Genomic DNA, 20,813 nt, shown 5'->3' with positions numbered 1-20,813 from the left:
GGTCAATCACCCTGGGTCTGGGGCTCCATGCAAGATCTCACCTCGTGGGGCATCAATGATCATGAGGAAGGTGAGGGATCAGCCTAGAACTACACGGCAGGACCTGGTCAATTACCTGAAGAGAGCTGGGACCACAGTCTCAAAGAAAACCATTAGTAACACACTACGCCGTCATGGATTAAAATCCTGCAGCGCACGCAAGGTCCCCCTGCTCAAGCCAGCGCATGTCCAGGCCCGTCTGAAGTTTGCCAATGACCATCTGGATGATCCAGAGGAGGAATGGGAGAAGGTCATGTGGTCTGATGAGACAAAAATAGAGCTTTTTGGTCTAAACTCCACTCGCCGTGTTTGGAGGAAGAAGAAGGATGAGTACAACCCCAAGAACACCATCCCAACCGTGAAGCATGGAGGTGGAAACATCATTCTTTGGGGAAGCTTTTCTGCAAAGGGGACAGGACGACTGCACCGTATTGATGGGAGGATGGATGGGGCCATGTATCGCGAGATCTTGGCCAACAACCTCCTTCCCTCAGTAAGAGCATTGAAGATGGGTTGTGGCTGGGTCTTCCAGCATGACAACGACCCGAAACACACAGCCAGGGCAACTAAGGAGTGGCTCCGTAAGAAGCATCTCAAGGTCCTGGAGTGGCCTAGCCAGTCTCCAGACCTGAACCCAATAGAACATCTTTGGAGGGAGCTGAAAGTCTGTATTGCCCAGCGACAGCCCCGAAACCTGAAGGATCTGGAGAAGGTCTGTATGGAGGAGTGGGCCAAAATCCCTGCTGCAGTGTGTGCAAACCTGGTCAAGACCTACAGGAAACGTATGATCTCTGTAATTGCAAACAAAGGTTTCTGTACCAAATATTAAGTTCTGCTTTTCTGATGTATCAAATACTTATGTCATGCAATAAAATGCAAATTAATTACTTAAAAATCATACAATGTGATTTTCAGGATTTTTGTTTTAGATTCCGTCTCTCACAGTTGAAGTGTACCTATGATAAAAATTACAGACCTCTACATGCTTTGTAAGTAGGAAAACCTGCAAAATCGGCAGTGTATCAAATACTTGTTCTCCCCACTGTATGATGTATTTTTGTTCAGTGTAGAATATGTCACTGCCCCGCACACAGAGCAGCACAGCGCGATTCTTTAGCCACAAAAAAACATTTTAACCTTTCAACATACTTCTCCCAAGACCTATGATTTTCCTCAACAAACTCCTCAACCTTCCCATACAAAGCCATGATCAGAAAAGGAAAATCCACTTTTATGTTTCCTCACGAATCCTCTTCAAACATTCCAGTCCGGATCCGCCTCGTCGCCAGTACTATGTCCGTGACATAGTGAAAGTCCAATCCAATAACGAGGAGCAAGAAAGGTAAGTTTAGGCTATTTACTCCATGGTGCAGGCAATAAACATGAATGCCATGTCGGCAGGTGACTGAACTTTTACACCAATGGGGCGCGCACGCTATATATGGGAACGTTTGTGCACGCTCATACACGAGAGAAACCACATACTCTCCATTAAGTTGGTAGGAGTACAATAAGTGCACTGTGGGATTGACTCTTCACTGGTAAAGGTCAGTTATTGACATATCCCACTTTGTACTGTAGGCGACATAGAAACGAGCCATGGTCGACAGCCTTACCAACCTCCTCTCTCCTCCTCTGCACAGATAATAGCTCGGGTCGAAGCAAAGAGAATGTATCAGGGTCAGATGTCCATGAATCCTTGTATAGCAGCCTATATCCACTGTGCTCTATGTTTGGTTGTCTATAAACACTTCAATGGACAGAAATGACTCATCCCTTATCTGGGATTCTCTTTTTCTCATTAGATTGAGCCACGATGCACTTCCTAATTAAAGGGATAGTTCACCTAAATTACAAAATGTCATTGGTTTCCTTACCCTGTAAGCAGTATATAGACAAGGTATGACATCAATCCATGCTTTGGTTTAGTTTCCCTGGCAATGTTTTAGCATTTGTGGCACAAATCCCATTCAAGTCATGGGACCGATATTAGCATTTTTCACACCTCATGTTCAAATCAAGTGACTTTGCTGAGCTTCACAATACATTTGAGATACTTTGGGATGTTTTGGACGATGTGCGAAAACTGTTTATATCGGTATGACTTGAATGGGAATTGTGCCACAAATGCTAAAATATGAGGTAAACCAAAGCATGTATTGCTGTCATACCTAGACTGCTTACAGGGTAAGAAAACCAATATGTCATTTTGTAATTTGGATGAACTATCCCTTTAAAGATCTGAAAGGTGAGAAAATCCACATTGATTAACTAATAAAACTCATTTAATTAAAAAATATCTGTTTTATTATCACATACACCGGATAGGTGCAGCGAAATTAGTGGAGGCTGCTGAGGGGAGGACGGCTCATAATAATGGCTGGAACAGCGCGAAACCATGTGTTTGATACCATTCCAATCCAGACATTACCACAAAACTGTCCTCCCCAATTAAGGTGCCACCAACCTCCTGTGAGTGAAATGTGTTGTTTTACAGGGTCAGCCATAGCAGTACGGTGCCCCTGGAGCAAATTAAGTGCCTTGCTCAAGGACACATCGGCAGATCTTTCACTTTGTCGGCTCAGGTATTCAAACCAGCAATTTTTTGATTACTGGCCCAACGCTCTAACCGCTAGGCTACCTGCTGCCATTATCGCCATGGGAACGCAGCACGCCACATGTCCAATGTTTTTTCCCTGGGGTAAGTGAAAATATCAAACAGCGAGAATCTGTCTGTCGGCTCTGTCACGCCAGTGGGTGGGTGGTGTGGAGGAATGGATAGAGTTTTCCCGTTTTACTTAAGTTAACTCTTCAAACCCCTGTTTCAAGGACAGAGAGTAAGCCTATTCTCTATTAAGCATGCTTTTTAAACGAGGACTACGTTTACTCTGTGTCTGGGCAATCAGACCAAGACGTTTATTTACAAAAACAACGACATTCAAAGACATGATAATATGATAGGACTATTTTCTATCTGAAGGTGACAATTGAGGATTACTTACTGTAGGGATGTACATAGGCTGTGGATGGAGAAGCAATGGTGGTGCCTTGGAAGGGTGGGGGAAATGGAGGCGGAATACGTACACTGTGGGGGGGGGGGATTTATTGTAGACTGAATAGAAGTAAGATCAAGGTCTTTATCTGGGAAACAGCTGGAAATCCATTAGCTTCAGCGCGCATGGCTTTCACATCCTGTTCCCACCCATCCTTACTAAGGGTATAATTTCAATGTACTACTCCACTTATTAATAATGCTCTATATTCACTTCCCATTCTGCCTGAGCTGAATTTTGTCCCATTTTATTGCAGGTGATATACTGTTGTTGTGTAGTTAATGCACTGCCCAGAAAGCCTGGTCCTTTTGAATGTGGCTTTAAAGAAAGGTAGAGAGGTACAGAGTAGCTTTGCATCTAGCTTTCCCATTGGTGACTCACACATTATCATGAAAAGCTGTAGACAATTATTCTCTTTCATGCTACAAACCTACAGTGAGGGAAAAAAGTATTTGATCCCCTGCTGATTTTGTACGTTTGCCCACTGACAAAGAAATGATCAGTCTATAATTTTAATGGTAGGTTTATTTGAACAGTGAGAGACAGAATAACAACAAAAAAATCCAGAAAAACGCATGTCAAAAATGTTATAAATTGATTTTCATTTTAATGAGGGAAATAAGTATTTGACCCCCTCTCAATCAGAAAGATTTCTGGCTCCCAGGTGTCTTTTATACAGGTAGCGAGCTGAGATTAGGAGCACACTCTTAAAGGGAGTGCTCCTAATCTCAGCTTGTTACCTGTATAAAAGACACCTGTCCACAGAAGCAATCAATCAATCAGATTCCAAACTCGCCACCATGGCCAAGACCAAAGAGCTCTCCAAGGATGTCAGGGACAAGATTGTAGACCTACACAAGGCTGGAATGGGCTACAAGACCATCGCCAAGCAGCTTGGTGAGAAGGTGACAACAGTTGGTGTGATTATTCGCAAATGGAAGAAACACAAAAGAACTGTCAATCTCCCTCGGCCTGGGGCTCCATGCAAGATCTCACCTCGTGGAGTTGCAATGATCATGAGAACGGTGAGGAATCATCCCAGAACTACACGGGATGATCTTGTCAATGATCTCAAGGCAGCTGAGACCATAGTCACCAAGAAAACAATTGGTAACACACTACGCCGTGAAGGACTGAAATCCTGCAGCGCCCGCAAGGTCCCCCTGCTCAAGAAAGCACATTTACAGGCCCGTCTGAAGTTTGCCAATGAACATCTGAATAATTCAGGGGAGAACTGGGTGAAAGTGCTGTGGTCAGATGAGACCAAAATGGAGCTCTTTGGCATCAACTCAACTCGCCGTGTTTGGAGGAGGAGGAATGCTGCCCATGACCCCAAGAACACCATCCCCACCGTCAAACATGGAGGTGGAAACATTATGCTTTGGGGGTGTTTTTCTGCTAAGGGGACAGGACAACTTCACCGCATCAAAGGGACGATGGACGGGGCCATGTACCGTCAAATCTTGGGTGAGAACCTCTTTCCCTCAGCCAGGGCATTGAAAATGGGTCGTGGATGGGTATTCAAGCATGACAATGGGCAGCGGAGAGGAAATGGAAGAAAACTAAACTCCCTACCGACCTGGCATCTTTTCACTCCCTCCTCTCTACATTTTCTTCATCTGTTTCTGCTGCTAAGGCCACCTTCTACCACTCTAAATTCCAAGCATCTGCCTCTAACCCTAGGAAGCTCTTTGCCACATTTTCCTCCCTCCTGAATCCTCCTCCCCCCCCCCCCCCCATCCTCTCTCTCTGTGGATGACTTCGTCAACCACTTTGAAAAGAAGGTTGACGACATCCGATCCTCGTTTGTTAAGTCTAATAACACTGCTGGTCCTGCTCACACTGCCCTACCCTATGCTTTGACTTCTTTCTCCCCTCTCTCTCCAGATAAAATCCTGCGACTTGTGACTGCAGGCCGCCCAACAACCTGCCCGCTTGACCCCATCCCCTCCTCCCTTCTCCAGACCATCTCCGGTGACCTTCTCCCCTACCTCACCTCGCTGATCAACTCATCCTTGACCGCTGGCCATGTCCCTTCCGTCTTCAAGAGAGCGAGAGTTGCTCCCCTCCTCAAAAAACCAACACTCGACCCCACTGATGTCAACAACTACAGACCAGTATCCCTTCTTTCTTTTCTTTCCAAAACTATTGAGCGTGCCGTCTTTAGCCAACTCTCTTGCTATCTCTCTCAGAATGACCTTCTTGATCCAAACCAATCAGGTTTCAGGACTGGTCATTCAACTGAGACTGCTCTTCTCTGTGTCACGGAGACTCTCCGCACTGCTAAAGCTAACTCTCTCTCCTCTGCTCTTGTCCTTCTAGACCTGTCTGCTGCCTTTGATACTGTGAACCATCAGATCCTCCTCTCCACCCTCTCCGAGATGGGCATCTCCGGCGCGGCTCACTCCTGGATTGCGTCCTACCTGACCGGTCGCTCCTACCAAGTGGCGTGGCGGGAAGCTGTCTCCGCACCACGTGCTCTCACCACTGGTGTCCCCCAGGGATCGGTTCTGGGCCCTCTCCTTTTCTCCCTATACACCAAGTCACTTGGCTCTGTCATATCCTCACATGGTCTCTCCTATCATTGCTACGCTGACGATACACAACTAATCTTCTCCTTTCCCCCTTCTGATAACCAGGTGGCGAATCGCATCTCTGCATGTCTGGCAGACATATCAGTATGGATGACGGATCACCACCTCAAGCTGAACCCTGGCAAGACGGAGCTGCTCTTCCTCCCGGGGAAGGACTGCCCGTTCCATGATCTCGCCATCACGGTTGACAACTCCGCTGTGTCCTCCTCCCAGAGTGCGAAGAGCCTAGGCGTGACCCTGGACAACACCCTGTCGTTCTCCGCCAACATCAAGGCGGTGACCCGCTCCTGCAGGTTCATGCTCTACAACATTCGGAGAGTGCGACCCTGCCTTACACAGGAAGCGGCGCAGGTCCTGGTCCAGGCACTTGTCATCTCCCGTCTGGACTACTGCAACTCGCTGTTGGCTGGGCTCCCTGCCTGTGCCATTAAACCCCTACAACTCATCCAGAATGCCGCAGCCCGTCTGGTGTTCAACCTTCCCAAGTTCTCTCACGTCACCCCCCTCCTCCGCACACTCCACTGGCTTCCAGTTGAAGCTCGCATCCGCTACAAGACCATGGTGCTTGCCTATGGAGCAGTGAGGGGAACGGCACCTCTGTACCTTCAGGCTCTGATCAGTCCCTACACCCAAACGAGGACATTGCGTTCATCCACCTCTGGCCTGCTGGCTCCCCTTCCTCTGCGGAAGCACAGCTCCCGCTCAGCCCAGTCAAAACTGTTCGCTGCTCTGGCACCCCAATGGTGGAACAAGCTTCCTCACGACGCCAGGACAGCGGAGTCACTCACCACCTTCCGGAGACATTTGAAACCCCACCTCTTTAAGGAATACCTGGGATAGGATAAAGTATTCCTTCTAACCCCCCCCCCCCCCCCCCCCCAAATTGTAAAGTGGTTATCCCACTGGCTATAGGGTGAACGCACCAATTTGTGAGTCGCTCTGGCTAAGAGCGTCTGCTAAATGACGTTAATGTGCCCTTGAGCAAGGCACTTAACCCTAATTGCTCCTGTAAGTCGCTCTGGTTAAGAGCGTCTGCTAAATGACTAAAATGTAATGTAAATGTAAAACACACGGCCAAGGCAAAAAAGGAGTGGCTCAAAAAGCAGCACATTAATGTCCTGGAGTGGCCTAACCAGTCTCCAGACCTTAATCCCATAGAAAATCTGTGGAGGGAGCTGAAGGTTCGAGTTGCCAAACGTCAGCATCGAAACCTTAATGACTTGGAGAAGACAAAATCCCTCCTGAGATGTGTGCAAACCTGGTGGCCAACTACAAGAAACGTCTGACCTCTGTGATTGCCAACAAGGGTTTTGCCACCATGTACTAAGTCATGTTTTGCAGAGGGGTCAAATACTTATTTCCCTCATTAAAATGCAAATCAATTTATACAAATGTTGACATGCGTTTTTCTGCATTTTTTTGTTGTTATTCTGTCTCTCACTGTTCAAATAAACCTACCATTAAAATTATAGACTGATCATGTCTTTGTCAGTGGGCAAACGTTCCCTCACTGTATATACCATTCAGAGTATCTGCCCATCAAGCCTCCTACTCAAAACAGTTGTATATGCATCGACCTCATACTGTGATAGAATACAAACGGTATAATTTGGATCTAGTACATTGGACCTGTAGTGACCGATGGCGTTCATTGCAGGTACCTCTATAATTTATACAAAAGTGAGTTGTAAGACTACAATACGTGGGTCAGAAGAAAATGCCTGGGATAGCATTTGGTCTGGCTTTTGGTGTCTATTGTGTATCATACTGTGATTGTCTTGTGTATATATAAAAGACATTGACTGTTGTATATATTAGGGGTATGTGAGTCAAGGGAGATGTACAGTGCCTTCGGAAAGTATTCAGACCCCTTGACTTTTTCCACATTTTGTTACGTTACAAGCCTTATTCTAAAATGGATTAAATAAATAAAAATCCTCAGCAATCTACACACAATAACCCATAATGACAAAGCAAAAACAAATTTTAGCAAATTTATAAAATAAACAAAACGGAAATACCTTATTTACATAAGTATTCAGACCCTTTGCTATGAGACTTGAAATTGAGCTCAAGTGGATCCTGTTTCCATTGATCATCCTTGAGATGTTTCTACAACTTAATTGGAGTCCACCTGTGGTAAACTCAATTGATTGGACATGATTTGGAAAGGCACACACCTGTCTATATAAGGTCCCACAGTTGACAGTGCATGTCAGAGCAAAACCCAAGCTATGAGGTCGAAGGAATTGTCCGTAGAGCTCCGAGACAGGATTGTGTTGAGGCACAGATCTGGGGAAGGGTACCAAAAAATGTCTGCAGCATTGAAGGTCCCCAAGAACACAGTGGCCTCCATCATTGTTAAATGGAAAACGTTTGGAACCACCAAGACTCTTCCTAGAGCTGGCCGCCTGGCCAAATTGAGCAATCGGGGGAGAAGGGCCTTGGTCAGGGAGGTGACCAAGAACCCATTAGTCACTCTGACAGAGCTCTAGAGTTCCCAAATGCTATCCCAGAGCTCTAGAGTTCCTATGTGGAGATGGGAGAACCTTCCAGAAGGACAACCGTCTCTGCAGCACTCCACCAATCAGGCCTTCATGTTAGAGTGGCCAGACGGAAGCCACTCCTCAGTGACAGGCACATGACAGCCCGCTTGGAGTTTGCCAAAAGGCACCTAAAGACTCTCAGACCATCAGACCATTAGAAACAAGATTGTCTGGTCTGATGAAACCAAGATTTAACTCTTTGGCCTGAATGGCAAGCGTCACGTCTGGAGGAAACCTGGCACCATCCCTATGGTGAAGCATGGTGGTGGCAGCATCATGCTGTGGGGGTGTTTATCAGCGGCAGGGCCTGGGAGACTAGTCAGGATCGAGGCAAAGATGAACAGAGCAAAGTACAGCGAGATCCTTGATGAAAACCTGCTCCAGAGTGCTCAGGACCTCAGACTGGGGCAAAGGTTCACCTTCCAACAGGACAACGACCCTAAGCACACAGCCAAGACTATGCAGGAGTGGCTTTGGGACAAGTCTCTGAATGTCCTTGAGTGGCCCAGCCAGGGCCCAAACTTGGAACCGAGCTAACATCTCTGAAAATAGCTGTGCAGTGACGCTCCCCATCCAACCTGACAGAGCTTGAGAGGATATGCAGAGAAGAATGGGAGAAACTCCCCAAATACAGGTGTGCCAAGCTTGTAGCGTCATACCCAAGAAGACTCGATGCTGTAATTGCTGCCAAAGGTGCTTTAACAAAGTACTGAGTAAAGGGTCTGAATACTTATGTAAATGTGATATTTCTGTTATTCATTTTTAATAAATTAGCTAAAATTCTAAAACCCTGATTTTGCTTTGTCATTATGGGGTAATTGTGTGTAGATTGATGAGGGGAAAAAAACTATTTAATCAATTTTAGAATAAGGCTGTAACCTAACAAAATGTGGAAAAAGTTAAGGGGTTAAAAAGTTAAGGGGTCTGAATACTTTCCGAAGGCACTGTACCTGTCCAGAGTTGTTTATTAGGAAATGGAACTGATCTAATTTGCTCATTTTATGAAACAAACAACAATTGTGTCTGTCATTGTTTGTTGGCACTGCCATTGCTGCCTTACCTTGCTGACCCCCCCCCCCCCCCCCCCCATTCCTCCTCCAAAAGGATCACAATGGAAATAAGCTTTGTGTTATCCTTGATGATTTTCTTAAATTAGTACAAATTAGTACATCTATGAAATATATTACTTCTTCTCATGTATTTTTCATAAATGCATATGGAATATATGATTTCCCCAGATATTTTTTATATGTTTATACAAAATATAGGACATATGAATGGGTGACATTATTGCCTGTCTGTACAATACTCACAGCTAGAGAAGACCAGGGGACAGGAGTGCTCATCCATAGGGAAGTTGTGGAGCTGCAGCTGGCACTCTGCATTGATGGTCAACCTACAGCACGAGTCAGAGAGAGGCCGTGAGTGAGCATTGCCGTCGTTACTCACATAGAGTTCAGCTCTGCTCTGAGAGAGCAGTGCTACAACAACAACCACCACCGCGCTAACCACATACACCACTGGTGATGTGAATGTGTCATTTATTGATGAAGACAGCATAGGGTGTGAAATAAGGGAAGGCTGGCTCTTGATGTTGTTCTCACATACTGCACATGCTGAGAATGAGACAGAGAGCAATAATGCTGCATTTCGCTGCTATGCTGTTTCCTTTTTTGTGTGTGTGTGAAAAGACTGAGCGATTGCAGTGTTAACAAACTGGAACCTTGTTGCATGCCTGTGAGAGACCAAATGGGCCACCTATTACCCTGACATGACTGCCAGTGCCAGGGGGCTAGAGATTGCGGGTCTCTCGGTCGGCCGGCCGGCTGGTCACCTCCGAGTCTGGTGAGCCCTGCAAATTGGTATTTTCCTTGAGTAACAAACTCCGACAGACTAGTTAAGAAAAATGAACGGATGAAGAAATGCTCTTGTCCCGGAGTTATGTAGGTCATCAGACCGAATTCCACCCTATTCGTCTCCTCTTTTCCTTCCCTCCTTCTCCTCCTCCTCCTCCTCCTCCTCCTCCTCCTCCTCCTCCTCCTCCTCCTCTCGCTCCCTGATAAAATGTCACTCTTGTTTACGTTGGCTTGACTGAAGTTCACAGTGAAGAGGAATTAATGGGAGCTTAGATGGGAGCTTAGATTGACTCCATTGTTTTAATCAGACCAGGATGCCACTCAAGAATATTTCTAGATCTGCTCAATGATAATGCTGATGAATAATGCTTACTGAAAATGCTCATTAATAATGCAAACTGATATTGTTCACTGATAATGCTCAATTATAATGCTCAACAATAGTCATCACCAATAAATTGAACCACATTTTATTGGTTGTGTACACATATTTAGCAGATGTTATCACGGGTGTAGCGAAATGCTTATGTTCCTAGCTCCAACAGTGAAGTAATACCTGACAATACAAAACAATACACACAAATCAAAAAACTCTAAAGAAAGGAATTAAGAAATATAGAAATATTAGAATGAGCAATGTCAGAGTCCGGAATATAAATATCTATATATGTATATGATGGTGTGTATAGACATTATGGGCAGTATATGATGCTAACTAATAATGCTCAGTGATAATGCTCAATAATAATGTTCAGTGATAATACTCATATACTGCATAATGCTAAACGATAATGCTCAAAGATAATACTAACCGATAAACTCACTGAGAATGGCTGATAATGGCGGATCTTGTATGATTCCGCCTTGTGGAGCCAGCCAGGTCAGTGCTGGCAATAATTAACTTGCCCACACATTCTTATCCTTTCTCCTGTGCTTTGCCTGTTGCCAAGGGAATGCCTCACTCAGTGATGCAAACAGCAGGGTGATGTCTCTCTTTTCTCAGCGGAGGTGAGTCCACGGTTGAAAACGTTACAAAAAAGGACTGAAAGGATGACATTTATACCCTAAAAAGCATGATCTCCCTAAGACAGTATACTACAGTGTAAAGTGAATGTACCAAGTGTGCTAACCCACATAGCAGAGCAGTGAAAAAAGAGACAAAACAACATTTGTCTTATCGTAGAGTAGACAGATGTTTATTTTTGTGTATTGGTGTAGCATCAGTATGTGGCAGAGACGTCAGTTGTGTTTGTGCCACTTTCTTACACTGTGTTGAACTCTACCTGAATTCTGAGGAAGTTGGAATATTCTAGATGTAATCTTCAGTGCAAAGACAGGTAGTAATGACACTATTTTCATTTATATTGACTATTTTTCTTTCCTTGAAAAGGAAAACCCAATGTTTGCTACGCTGTAATCTCTGAACTAAGACGGAACGATAATCGGCTGTTCAAAACAACAATGTCTGTGATATCAGATAAAGAAAAGCCATTTATTTTACCTCAGCGTGTATAATATCTTCCCATCGTTCCAAATACGCAGAAGCTGATTGGGCATCGTAATCCAATGAGAGTCTGCGTTCTTGGAGTTTCTGAAGATGGTGTCAGGGACCCAGATCATTCCCACCATGTTGCTGTTGAGCGTCAGGATCTTCATGGTGCTGTTGTATTGCAGACGGCTGTCAATCCACGTCTGTGCAAAAATGATGTCAATTTGGTATTCCTGTAACGTAACAGAAAAAACGTACCTTTAATTTACATATATTATACATATTTAATGTATTATTACATTTTTTATGATACATTTTGGTCCCAACTCTGTATCACAGTCATGCTATATATTTAACTTATTATTAAAATGTTTTCCTTAAGAGAGAAGCTGCACATCTGCGGTGTTGATGGTCTACCCGAACATAGAGACAGGACGAGACAAGACCTTTATCCTCTTAGACAAAGCATACCATAAATGATTCTATGATAAGAGAAGCATCAATTATAAATTGCCTTAACATTTAAAAGTGCGAAAAAAAAGTATTTTTTATGTTGACGTCCCCTAGAGACCGCATCATGATTCTGACGGGTGACCTTTTGGAAACTTTTACAGGCACAGGGGACCTGACTTTAATACAGCACTAATTAGAGTGTGATGGGCGCAGCACCGACTGTAGCTGTTACCGTGACCTTAAGGAGTAAAAGGACAGTCAATCACACAATACGTCAGTCTATAGAGTCTATTACTCAAGGCTTCCATGCAATAGGCACTGTAATATATAAGGACCTGTTTGGCTCAGTTGGTAGAGCATAGCGCATAGCGCAGGTTTATGGGTTTGATTCCCGCTGGGGTAACCCTAAGAAAAATGCATGCATGACTGCAAGTTGCTTTGGAAAACAGCATCTGCTAAACGGCATACATTAATGTATGAGAAATAAAGTGAAACGGCTTGATCAGACAAACTAGTATCACAGATAAGATACATAATTTACCTACTGATGACTACATTTGAATTAATAATGCTGATATAAAATTTGACTATGTTATTTCACCCATGGGTTTTTCACTAGCTAAATTATCAAGATGAATGTGATACGAAATCAGTGATAATCTCTAAGGCAATCTAAAAACCCTAAATACCCAGTATGCATTTATTCCGCTCTCTCCCCCTCTAACAGTCTCTGTGTGGTCCTGTAATACCCTTTAAATGTATGATGAAGGTGTGTTTATATAAATATTAATAGATATTTTCCTCATAATTAGTTTCACTTCAGTAAATTAATTACAACCTTAAGACTGCAATGACATTTCATAGTCTTGACAAAACGGTAAAACAAGAAAATGACTTGATTCCTAAACTATTTGTTAGACCTGGCTTCCTTACATCATGAGGGTGTGTACAGTAGACTGCTACGTCATCAGACAGTAATTCAGGGTATCTTTTATTTATGTAACCTTTACGTACACAGCGAAGTCACACTGAGATCCATGTCTCTTTTACAAGGGTTAGTGCTATCTGGAATCCTTCGGATGTCCCTACCTTAAACCCTAACCTTTTTTTATTTTTTATTTATTTCACCTTTATTTAACCAGGTAAGCCAGTTGAGAACAAGTTCTCATTTACAACTGCGACCTGGCCAAGATAAAGCAAAGCAGTGCGATAAAAACAACAACACAGAGTTACATATGGGGTAAAACAAAACATAAAGTCAAAAATACAACAGAAAAAAATATATACAATGTGTGCAAATGTAGCAAGTTATGGAGGTAAGGCAATAAATAGGCTATAGTGCAAAACAATTACAATTAGTATGAACACTGGAATGATAGATGTGCAAGAGATGATGTGCAAAATAAAGATACTGGGGTACAAATGAGCAAAATAAATAACAATATAGGGATGAGGTAGTTGGGCGGGCTAATTTCAGATGGGCTGTGTACAGGTGCAGTGATCGGTAAGGTGCTCTGACAACTGATGCTTAAAGTTAGTGACGGAGATAAGTGTCTCCAGCTTCAGAGATTTTTGCAATTTGTTCCAGTCATTGGCAGCAGAGAACTGGAAGGAATGGCGGCCAAAGGAGGTGTTGGCTTTGGGGATGACCAGTGAGATATACCTGCTGGAGCGCATACTACGGGTGGGTGTTGCTATGGTGACCAATGAGCTAAGATAAGGCGGGGATTTGCCTAGCAGTGATTTATAGATGGCCTGGAGCCAGTGGGTTTGGCAACGAATATGTAGTGAGGACCAGCCAACAAGAGCGTACAGGTCACAGTGGTGGGTAGAATATGGGGCTTTGGAGACAAAACGGATGGCACTGTGATAGACTACATCCAATTTGCTGAGTAGATTGTTGGAGGCTATTTTGTAAATGACATCGCCGAAGTCAAGGATCGGTAGGATAGTCAGTTTTACGAGGGCATGTTTGGCAGCATGAGTGAAGGAGGCTTTGTTGCGAAATAGGAAACCGATTCTAGATTTAACTTTGGATTGGAGATTCTTAATGTGAGTCTGGAAGGAGAGTTTACAGTCTAACTAGACACCTAGGTATTTGTAGTTGTCCACATACTCTAGGTCAGACCCGTCGAGAGTAGTGATTCTAGTCGGGTGCAAGCAGCGTTCGGTTGAAGAGTATGCATTTAGTTTTATTAGTGTTTAAGAGCAGTTGGAGGCTACTGAAGGAGTGTTGTATGGCATTGAAGCTCGTTTGGAGGTTTGTTAACACAGTGTCCAATGAAGGGCCAGATGTATACAAAATGGTGTCGTCTGCGTAGAGGTGGATCTGAGAGTCACCAGCAGCAAGAGCGACATCATTGATATACATGGAGAAAAGAGTCGGCCCAAGAATTGAACCCTGTGGCACCCCCATAGAGACTGCCATAGGTCCAGACAACAGGCCCTCCGATTTGACACATTGAACTCTATCTGAGAAGTAGTTGGTGAACCAGGCGAGGCAGTCATTTGAGAAACCAAGGCTATTTAGTCTGCCAATAAGAATGCGGTGGTTGACAGAGTCGAAAGCCTTGGCCAGGTCGATGAAGACGGCTGCACAGTACTGTCTATTATCGATCGCGGTTATAATATTGTTTAGGACCTTGAGCGTGGCTGAAGTGCACCCATGACCAGCTCGGAAACCGGATAGCATAGCGGAGAAGGTACGGTGGGATTCGAAATGGTCGGTGATCTGTTTGTTAACTTGACTTTCAAAAACTTTCGAAAGGCAGGGCAGGATGGATATGGGTCTGTAACAGTTTGGATCTAGAGTGTCACCCCCTTTGAAGAGGGGGATGACCGCGGCAGCTTTCCAATCTCTGGGGATCTCAGACGTTACGAAAGAGAGGTTGAACAGGCTAGTAATAGGGGTTGCGACAATTTCGGCGGCTAGTTTTAGAAAGAAAGGGTCCAGATTGTCTAGCCCAGATGATTTGTAGGGGTCCATATTTTGCAGCTCTTTCAGAACATCAGCTGTCTGGATTTGTGTGAAGGAGAAGTGGGGGAGGCATGGGCAAGTTGCAGCGGAGGGTGCAGAGCTGGTGGCCGGGGTAGTGGTAGCCAGGTGGAAAGCATGGCCAGCCGTAGCAAAATGCTTGTTGAAATTCTCGATTATTGTAGATTTATCGGTGGTGATAGTGTTTCCTAGCCTCAGTGCAGTGGGCAGCTGGGAGGAAGTGCTCTTATTCTCCATGGACTTTACAGTGTCCCAAAACTTTTTGGAGTTAGTGCTACAGGATGCAAATTTCTGTTTGAAAAAGTTAGCCTTTGCTTTCCTAACTGCTTGTGTATATTGGTTCCTAACTTCCCTGAAAAGTTGCATATCGCGGGGGCTATTTGATGCTAATGCAGTACGCCACAGGATGTTTTTGTGCTGGTCAAGGGCAGTCAAGTCTGAGCAGAACCAGGGGCTATATCTGTTCTTAGTTCTGTATTTTTTGAATGGGGCATGTTTATTTAAGATTGAGAGGAAATTACTTTTAAAGAACAACCAGGCATCCTCTACTGACGGAATGAGATCTATATCCATCCAGGATACCTGGGCCAGGTCAATTAGGAAGGCCTGCTCGCTGAAGTGTTTTTGGGAGCGTTTGACAGTGATGAGGGGTGGTCGTTTGACCGCGGATCTGTTATGGACGCAGGCAATAAGGCAGTGATCGCTGAGATTCTGGTTGAAGACAGCGGAGGTGTATTTAGAGGGTAAGTTAGTCAGGATGATATCTATGAGGTTACCCATGTTTACGGATTTTGGGTTGTACCTGGTAGGTTCGTTGATAATTTGTGTGAGATTGAGGGCATCTAGTTTAGATTGTAGGATGGCCGGGGTGTTAAGCATATCCCAATTTAGGTCTCCAAGCAGTACGAACTCTGAGGATAGATGGGGGGCAATCAATTCACATATGGTGTCCAGGGCACAGCTGGGGGCTGAGGGGGGTCTGTAGCAAGCGGCAACAGTGAGAGATTTATTTCTGGAAAGGTGGATTTTTAGAAGTAGAAGCTCAAACTGTTTGGGCACAGACCTGGATAGTATGATAGAGCTCTGCAGGCCATCTCTACAGTAGATTGCAACTCCACCCCCTTTGGCAGTTCTATCTAGACGGAAAATGTTATAGTTGGGGATGGAAATTTCAGAATTTTTGGTGGCCTTCCTAAGCCAGGATTCAGACACTGCTAGAACATCAGGGTTGGTGGAGTGTGCTAACGCAGTGAATAACTCAAACTTAGGGAGGAGGCTTCTGATATTTACGTGCAGAAAACCAAGGCTTTTACGGTTACAGAAGTCAACAAATGATAGCTCCTGGGGAGTAGGAGTGATACTGGGGGCTGCAGGGCCTGGGTTAGCCTCTACATCACCAGAGGAACAGAGGAGTACTAGAATAAGGATATGACTAAAGGCTTTAAGAACTGGTATTCTAGTGCGTTGGGTACATAGAATAAAGGGGGCAGATCTCCGGGCGTTGTAGAAAAGATTCAGGGCATTATGTACAGAAAAGGATATGGAAGGATATAAGTACAGTTGAGGTAAACCTAAGCGTTGGGTAACAATGAAAGAGATAGCATCACTGGAGGCACCGATTGAGCCGGTCTCGGCGTGTATGGGGGGTGGAACAAAGGAACTATTTGAGGCAGTTTGAGAGGGACTTGGGGTTCTACAGTGAAATTGTATAATAAGAACTAACCCAAACAGCAATAGGCAAGGCATATTGACATGGGAGAGAGGCATAAAGCAATCACAGGTGTTATTAGAGAGAGCTAAGACAACAACTGGTAATAGCGATAAAGTTTGGGCTGAGGCTAAACAGAATAAACAGGACAGGGTACCGTGTAAAGGAACAGTCCAGCAGGCATCAGCTGTGCAGCTGAGTGATCATAAGGTCCAGTGAACAGCAATATGTGAGCCCGAGAGCAGTTCAAATTGGTGCTTCAGCACAGCTAGCAGGGAGCACAGTTGTAGTTTGCGTGTGCTAGCGGGCCGGGGCTAGCAGATGGATCTTCGTGGTCGTCGCAACGGGAAGCCTGTTGAAACCACATCAGACGATTTCGTCGGCAAACCAGTCGTGTTGGATCGGCGGGGCTCAGTGTCAACACTAGGAGGTCCTGTCCGGTTGACAGAGAGGTAGATAGCCGGGAGATGGGCCTGAGGCTAGCTCAAGGCTAACTGGTGCTTGCTATGGGGCAATGGTAATTAGCCAACAACAGGTTGCAGCTAGCTGGTTGCGATGATCCGGCGCTAGGGTCCAGTGATTCCGGCAGAAAGTCCGATATGCTCTGGGTCGATAGCACGCTGTGCAGACTGGCCGACGAATTGTCCAGGCTAGAGCTAGAGCTGGCTGGTGGATAGTGTAGGCCACGGACAATGGTGAAGACGCTAACGGTGACTAATAGCAAGTAGCCATTCAGTTGCAGCTACACTAGTTTCAGCTTAAGGTTCTTGATGAAAGTTATAAAGAAATAATAGAATCCTTTCCACGTTGGGTGAGGCGGGTTGCAGGAAAGTATATTTAGTTAAAGAATGAAAAGTAAAATTGAGAAATATATACAAAATAGACAGAAAAAACAAGAAACTGGATATTTACACTAGGACACATAATAAAACCATGACCGCACTGCTACGCCACCTTAACCCCTAGCATTACCCTAACCCTTACCTTAACCATTTAAAATGTAAACTTCAAAGTGGTGATGTCAGAGTTGGATGTCCCAAGGATCCCGGATAGCAAGGACCCTTTTACAAGTGAACCCAGAACAATACAAAATGCACACATTAGGGAAGAGCTAATCAATCCAGGCATGTGCACTCATCATGAGTCACTCAGCACTCATCATGAGTAGCCATGGTCTCTAATTAAGGTCTTAACATGCCCATAGGGGACTACGTTTTCCAAATTCAGTCTACCCTGGAGTCCATTCCATCTCTACACTAAATGTAAAGACTTTAGAAAAAACCTTATTATCTACCTCAGATGAGGGCCATAAGCAGCGGGATATGAATAGGATATGATTACTACTGTTAAAACCAGCACTCTGGCGATAATATTTGGTTATAAAATACACGCTGTGCTCAAACAGCTTATCAATGTAGGGATGGAAAAACCACATCCTCTTTACTCGTTCTGTGTCATTAACTATTATGGAAATCGTTACGAAAGTATGAAAAATGTATGCACTCACTAACTGTAAGTCGCTCTGGATAAGAGCGTCTGCTAAATGACTAAAATGTCAATGTCTAAATGAAAGCTCATACCCACGCTTTTAATTGCTGACTCTACAAGACGAGAAAAGGGCAAAGCAAAAGTCTTACCGCGATGAATGTGAGTTCAAATTAAACATGTAAAAAATAGGTAACTTATGAATGTATCTTGGCTTCTCTGTCGGTCGTTACAAGGCTAAGAATTACTCCCACAGCGCAACTTCCAGGTAAACATTTAGCACCCCTCATGAATTTAAAGTCCAACAGCAGGCACTAAAATGAGCATGTCAAATGCCACATTATGAAAGGTCAAGTGAGAAAAAACGATGCTCCAAGGAATTACAGCATTACAGTACAATGCTACGATCTGGAAATCCACAATATCAACCCATTAGAAGTACTCACAGCCTTGTGTATGATTCATTACACTTGCTTCAACACATTGTTCTGTTCTACATTGTTTATTTAGCCTTGTCCCGGATCTGTTTGTGATCTTGCCAACAACATTGCTGTCATTGTCAAGCCAAACCTAATTTTTTTTAGAAAGGCCTACAGTGAGAGACCAAAAGGTCAGTCTTGTGTAAAATGTTGGCCAACAATGGGCAGCTTGCTTGTAGAGAGCTTTGAACTTTTGCATGTTGTGTATGCCTGGCCGTGGATTCTGCTACGGGTAGCCCCGTTGCCTTGGACACAGAGTGAGCCTCCCTGATATAACCTAAAAATAGCAATTCCTTTCGCAGAAAATTGTGAAGATGTCCCTTCAAACAAAATGAGTCAATAATTCAGTGAGTACATCAAGTAACCAGTGTCATTAAACCAGTGTCATTGTGGCTGAAATCTACAATCCAGAAACTCAGAATGTGTGGATACCTGGAGAATCTGTGAAAACAATTGTTGAAAACAAGACAATGAAAACATTTAGAAATGTCTCACGTTTTTTCTTCTTCTGATATATACTGTACTATAGTAATGGTATTGGATTAGTCCAAGGGAGCCATTGCGTTCCAGTGTTAGCTAACTATTAATAAAAATTTTACACTAATTGTAACTGTAAATCCTAGCTGACAGCTGTCAAAAACGGTATGTGTATGGATATTAGATACCAAAGCTAATGGAATCCAACACACAAAATATTTCCTATGCTCATTGCTCTCTCTCCTTCCAATTATTAGGAAGGAGAGATACGATCTGGGCCTGTAGCCTTCATATAATCCTGTAGTCCCATATAATCCTGTAGCGATCTATTGGAATCTGGAGGAGGGTAGACAAAGTCTAAAGTTCTAAAGTTCATACTAGCACACCACATAGAATACACACCACATTATGGATATTAGCGGTTAAAAGCGTTGGGCCAGTAACTGAAAGGTCGCAGGTTCGAATCCCGGAGCCGACTAGGTGAACAATGTGCTCTTGAGCAAGGCACTTCACCCTTATGCTACTGTAAGTCACTCTGGATAAGAGCGTCTGCTAAATGACTAAAATGTCAATGTAAGTGGTATAGTATGGATATTGAGACTGGAGGTTAGACAGAGTGCTTAATAGGATGAGTTCTCTGTTGGTAAAGTAAACACTACCCACTGATCCACTGTTGTTCCCCTGAGACCTGGTGTCACATCTTAGACGTACTCCCTTTTAAACATGGCGTCATCAAACATCTCTCGTCCTGTCTGTGGGGCGGCTCCTCACTAGCTAGCATTATGTAACCCATTGTTATCTAGGCTAGACGTTTTGGCAGACTCTATCTATTTTCATTCTGAGGAGACCAAACAACCAGACAGGTTCTGAATAACTTATTTTTGTGTTTATTGACGCTAATCCTGTGGAACATAAAAAGAACAATGTCCTGTAGAAGTGATTTTGTCTTTCTGGGTTGATGATATTAGCTCGGATTGATCTTGATTCCTCATATTAACACAATCTGTTTTCACTCTGCGAAAATGCACCAAATAACATCATAGATCCATCATTTTTCAATGGCACCACATGAAGCACTGTAGCATGGAGAGATCTCATGGAGAGAGTCATTATCTTTAACTGATGGACTGTTGGCCGAGATTACTGTGGCATAGTGTCCTCTTTTGGTTGGCTAATTCGACTTGCTATCTTTTATGCATAGCACCAGCAACGATGACCACCGCACTCTGAGTTAATGGTGCTTAATCAGACATGCTCCCGTCACATTCTGTCCTAGATTAATATCCGCTTCAGTGACGTTGACTCATCCGAACACTCAGTACCGTTGGTGTAAATAAACCCTAACCATTCCCCGATTGCAAAAATACTCTCCTTCTCTTTAGATCACTAACAATGCCCATGGAACATCATGTCTGGGTGACTACATACTAGGTTTATATATATGGCTTAAACAGAAACAATTATAGTAGAGTACATGAACATAGAACATCATGTCTGAGTGAGTAGCCTTCATTGACTATATAAACCCAATATATATTATTGTACATTATCAATATGGATGGGTATTACACAAAGTTCCCATTTATAAAAAAAATAAGATCATTAGCTATCACTAGCTATGTTCATAAAACATCATGCC

The 20,813-nt window shown here is 43.9% G+C and overlaps 1 protein-coding gene across 1 annotated transcript in view; it reads right to left on the bottom strand.

Annotated features, from left to right (window-relative positions):
• LOC311112479 (gamma-aminobutyric acid receptor subunit gamma-3-like) overlaps positions 1-20,813 on the bottom strand; it is a gene marked incomplete at both ends in the record, with an annotated part of 50,916 nt that overhangs the window by 14,567 nt on the left and 15,536 nt on the right. Inside the window, 2 exons of the mRNA XM_084155615.1 lie at positions 9,546-9,628; positions 11,590-11,810. Of these exons, the coding sequence (XP_084011741.1) occupies positions 9,546-9,628; positions 11,590-11,810 (304 nt within the window). The remainder of the gene's footprint in view (positions 1-9,545; positions 9,629-11,589; positions 11,811-20,813) is intronic.

Source organism: Coregonus lavaretus (genome assembly GCF_964263955.1).
Source record: "Coregonus lavaretus genome assembly, chromosome: 38".
Taxonomy (NCBI): Eukaryota; Metazoa; Chordata; class Actinopteri; order Salmoniformes; family Salmonidae; genus Coregonus; species Coregonus lavaretus.
Note: the sequence above shows the minus strand (reverse complement) of the source record. Positions and strands in the feature narration are given on the sequence as shown.